Source organism: Neofelis nebulosa, chromosome 1 (assembly GCF_028018385.1).
Source record: "Neofelis nebulosa isolate mNeoNeb1 chromosome 1, mNeoNeb1.pri, whole genome shotgun sequence".
Lineage (NCBI taxonomy): Eukaryota > Metazoa > Chordata > Mammalia > Carnivora > Felidae > Neofelis > Neofelis nebulosa.
Genome location: NC_080782.1, coordinates 153,476,470 through 153,481,263, shown reverse-complemented (window position 1 = coordinate 153,481,263; position 4,794 = coordinate 153,476,470). Strand labels below are relative to the sequence as shown.

The following is a 4,794-nucleotide window of genomic DNA, read 5'->3' as shown; positions in this document are numbered from 1 at the left end:
CCCAGATATAGGGGCGCCTGGGTGGCGCAGTCGGTTAACCGTCCGACTTCAGCCAGGTCACGATTTCGCGGTCCGTGAGTTCGAGCCCCGCATCAGGCTCTGGGCTGATGGCTCAGAGCCTGGAGCCTGTTTCCGCTTCTGTGTCTCCCTCTCTCTCTGCCCCTCCCCCGTTCATGCTCTGTCTCTCTCTGTCCCAAAAATAAATAAAAAACGTTGAAAAAAAAATTTTTTTAAAGAAATACCCAGATATTATGGCCTAGTCAAGTACACACATAAAGTTCAGAATTACAGAGACTAATTAGTTCCCAGAAATAGTTGAAAGTTTATTAATTTCATTAATTTTTACAACTTAAAGATTCTCATTTTCACCTTTTACAACAAAGTCTAAGAAAAAAATATTGCAAAGTAAACCGTGGCTTGCCATTAAATCTTGAATCGTTTCTACTTCAGAACAGTCAGAAGGTGAAAATACATGGGTTAATGAATGAACTATATTTCCATATTCATCATAATTTAATATCATCACTATCATTATAATCATCATCATCATTAGCATCATTTATCCTGGCAAATGTTCTCATACTAAGCAGCTGTGGCCTGGTTACTTTCCACACTGTTCCCATCCACATGTTAACATGACACTATTTCCTTCTATGACCCTCTGCTCTTGAATTGTTAAGAATTGTATCCCTAAAAGAAAAGAGAGAGAGGCAATCCAAGAAACAGACTTTTGACAATAGAGAACAATGTGATGGTCACCAGAGGAGAGGTGGGTGGGGGGATGGGCTAAATGTGTAATGGGGATTAAGGACTGGACTTGTTGAGATGAGCACTGGGTATTGTATGAAAGTATTGAATCACTACATTGTACATCTTAAATTAATATTACACTGTATGTTCACTAACTGGAATGTAAATAAAATCTTTAAAAAAGAAAATAAAATAATTGTATCCCTAATTTTTTCCCACTGCAGGTGTACTGCCTTCTTTGAAACTTGTTTCAATAAAGACTTTTCAAGTCAGTGACTTTCAAACTTTTGTGTCAATGATTCATGTAGGTAAAATATTTGATACACATACACACATAGACACTCACACAACTGACTTACCCTACCTTGTGCAATCCTCTCTGAAATTTTCTATTCCATTTTATGCTAACTTAACTCACTGTTAAACGCCTGTTGCCTTAAATGCTTGTTAAATTGATTCAATGACCAATAAGTGGCATATGACCTGGAATTTTAAAGAAATACTGTTCCTAGAGAAGCAGTTATAAATTATTTGCACGGGGAAGGAGGAGGCAGACAACAGCCTGAATTAGTAATGGTATACTTTCCACAGGGATCTAGAATTTTTGGAACAAAAGAGTATATGGAATGGAACAAATGAACCTCAAAATACCATTCACTCCCTCACACATACATGCACACATTTTTCTGCCTGAAGGCTCCTTCTCCTTAGATCTGAATCAATAGTAGAGGACTTGGGGGGATCAGTAGGTTAAATGTCTGACTTCAGCTCAGGTCAAGATCTTGTGGTTCAAATCAGGCTCTGTGCTGACAGCTCAGAGCCTGGAGCTTGCTTCAAATTCTGTGTCCCCCTCTCTCTATGCCCCTCCCCTGCTCTCTCTCTCTCAAAAATTAATAAACATTCAAAATTTAAAATAAATAAATAAATAAATAGATCTGACTTAATAGTCGCATTATAGTTTTCTGGAATCATAGTCTAAAGTTAGCTGCAAAGAAATAATTATCACCCTATAAACCCCACTAAGCAAAGAGGAAGTAGCATTTTTTTTTCCACCAGCACATTATCTTTTGAGTCTGTCACTTGGAAGGACACAGGGTTCTCTCCATCTACCGGCAAGCAAAGATACAAGTTATTTAGTTTAGGATCCCTGAAAGAGAGAAGACCTTGCTCTGTTCACATTCTAGCATCTGATATGACATCGTGCATTGTTATTGCCCTGGAACAAAGAGTTTTCATGGACAATAAGTATCTCAGGATGAGTGATACCTGCCGCATCAGTGCCCTATTGCATCCAACAGGCTGTGGTCTTTCCCAAGAACCTTCCACATGGCTCCCTTCACATCTTTGTTTCTCAGTGTATAGATGAAAGGATTCAGAGTGGGGGTCACCAGACAGTAGAAGAGGGTTAGGAACTTGCCCTGGTCCTGGCTTGCCACATTCCCAGGCTGCATGTACATGTAGATTATAGTGCTGTAGAAGAGAGACACTACAATCATGTGGGAAGAGCAGGTGTTGAAGGCCTTGTGCCTCCCAGCTGCAGACCGGATCCGCAAAACTGTGGCTATAATATAGCCATAGGAAACCAGTATCATGGCGAGGGGCACCAGGACAATGGGGATGGCCAAGAAGAAAACCAGGCCTTCAACATGCCTAGTGTCCACACAGGAGATGCGGATGATGGCTGGCATCTCACACACAAAGTGGTTGATGTGATGGTGACCACACCGCTTCAAGGACATTGTCAGTGGGGACATGAGGATGGAATTGGCAATCCCAGTGAGCCAGGCACAGGCTGCCAGTCGCAGGCACAGCTGTGGGTGCATGATGGTCATGTAGTGAAGAGGCTTGCAAACAGCCACAAAGCGGTCATAGGCCATGACAGAAAGAAGAATGCATTCAATGCCACCCACAGACAGGAACGCAAAGAGTTGTATGACACAGCCCATATAGGTAATGGTCTTTTGTGGGCCCCAGAGGTTGACCAGCATCTGAGGAATGCTGCTAGAGGTGTAGCAGAGATCCAGGAGGGACAGGTTACAGAGGAAGAAGTACATTGGCCTGTGCAGTCGAGGGTCCACCAGGGACAGGAAGATGATAGTCGAGTTGCCCATGACAGCCAGAAAGTAAAACACCATATTAGTGAAAAACAAGACCATCTCCAGCTTTGGCCGGTCAGAGAATCCAAGCAGAATGAAGTTTCTAGAGCTTTCATTTCTTTCCATCACACTTGGCTTGATAAACCTGTTTAAGGAGGCTAACATGTGTTATTACTCATACAGAAAATGAGGTACCACATTTTTTCCCAAGAAAATAGTTTTGTTCCACCTATTTAACTGGGACACTTGCTTGTGCATTGCCTGGAATTATAGGGTGAGGGGCTAAAAATATTTGTCTGTAAAGTGATGGAAGCTGTAAGTTTTGCCTCTATATCTTCTAATCTGGTTAAGTGAGATAAGTGGATACATCTTTTTAAAAAAAGTCTTCTTTGGAAAGAAGAGTTAAAATGGTGGATCAGCATGAAGACCCTGAGTTGCCTGGTCTGTAAAACATAGGTATATCACTACCAAACCATTTTGAACATCTAGTAAATCGATCTGAGGTTTAATGCAATAATCTGCATAATTTGAGTCACAGAATTTGACAGTTATGTGTGTGAGGAGGTGAACTAAAGGAGGGAAAAGTCACAGAGGGTAAGGTATTGTTTTTGCAGAGACAGGACAGAGAAGGAGAAAAGGGGAGAGTGTGGTGCATTGGGATTGAGTAAGAAAAGCAATCCGCCCTGAAAGTTGCTGGAGAGAAAAAGAAAGAGTGAAAACACTCACTGGGGAGGGAACAAGAAATCAGTTCCCCAAAACAATTGATGGTGAGAAAGGAGACAGTTTCAAAACCACCAGGATTCTATAAACAATGAGGTACAGAATCTGAAGTTCCCAGAGTTCAGTGCCTCGTGGTGCTCTGGCAAGGAAGCAGGGTGAATCTTCAGGAACGGCAGGGTCTGAGGGGTCTGTGTGCCACACAGGGAGAATTGGTTCACGTGTTTGAAGCGCTCTTGATAGAGGCCAAACAGCCTCCCCACCAGCAAAGGTCCCAGCAGACCACAAAAAGCACACATTTGTTGGTATTAGGACAAAGACACCAAGAGTGCAGGGAAACCTGGTGCCAGCTGTGTATTCTGATTTGCCATAATCTCTGAACTTCTGCCACTGTGCAATTGCATGAATGTTTTCTGTGGCAAGCCAACACCCCGGCCATTGCTCAGTGAGATCCTCCCCGCAGAGAGTCTGTGCAGGTACAAGCTTCAGTGTGCCTCTGAAGTGTGAGGTTTTGAAACATACCCATATCTGAGATAAAACTCTGGAGGAAGTTGCCACCTGGCTGGCAGATGACTTGGACACAGACAAGGTAGAGGCAGGGAGTGGAAGGAGGCCTGAGACAAAGGAGGGGTGCTTGATTGTGGACTGTTGAAAGCACAAAGTTCCTACCCTAGAGACTAGGAAGGCAGATGAAGCCATTTCCACATCTCCTGCACATGCATAAGCACAGGGCACATGTGCAGGAACATGTGCACTAAAACACCCCAGTAAGCTACGCAACACCACCTAGTGGACAATGGAGCTATTACACCAAGCCATGCCCAACTGTACCCTCCAAGCACATCCCCCTGGAGACCAGCCAGCACAAGTCACTCCACCTGCTTAGTGTAGGGACTCTAGAGTGCTTCATAGTTTCAGTTCTACATGGAAACTGGATGTAACTTCATTCGTGTTTCATTCTGTTTGCTGGTTCATTTATTTGTTTTGTTTGCTTCTGTTTTTGCTTACATTTTCTTTATTCTTTCTTTCCTTTCTCTTTCTTGAATACAGAAAGAGAAAATTTTAATTTTATTATTTTCTACTTTACTTTTTATTATTTTTAAAATTCTTATTCTATTTTATTCTTTGTTTAATTTTATTCTATTTTGTTATATAAATTGTTTCAATTTAAATTTTTTCTTACCTTATTTTGTCATTCCTCTCCTTTTTTCTCTATTCTATCAAGCTTACT

At 41.9% G+C, this 4,794-nt stretch overlaps 1 protein-coding gene across 1 annotated transcript; it reads right to left on the bottom strand.

Annotated features, from left to right (window-relative positions):
- Window positions 1-2,024: 2,024 nt before the first annotated feature.
- On the bottom strand, window positions 2,025-2,972 carry LOC131484653 (putative olfactory receptor 2W6). The gene has a single exon (XM_058683136.1). It carries the CDS (start codon window positions 2,970-2,972, stop codon window positions 2,025-2,027), a length of 948 nt encoding a protein of 315 aa, XP_058539119.1.
- Window positions 2,973-4,794: the final 1,822 nt, after the last annotated feature.

Bases quoted from the DNA above. Each gene is read 5' to 3' on its own strand.
- LOC131484653 (XM_058683136.1), bottom strand. From the start codon at position 2,972: ATGGAAAGAAATGAAAGCTCTAGAAACTTCATTCTGCTTGGATTCTCT.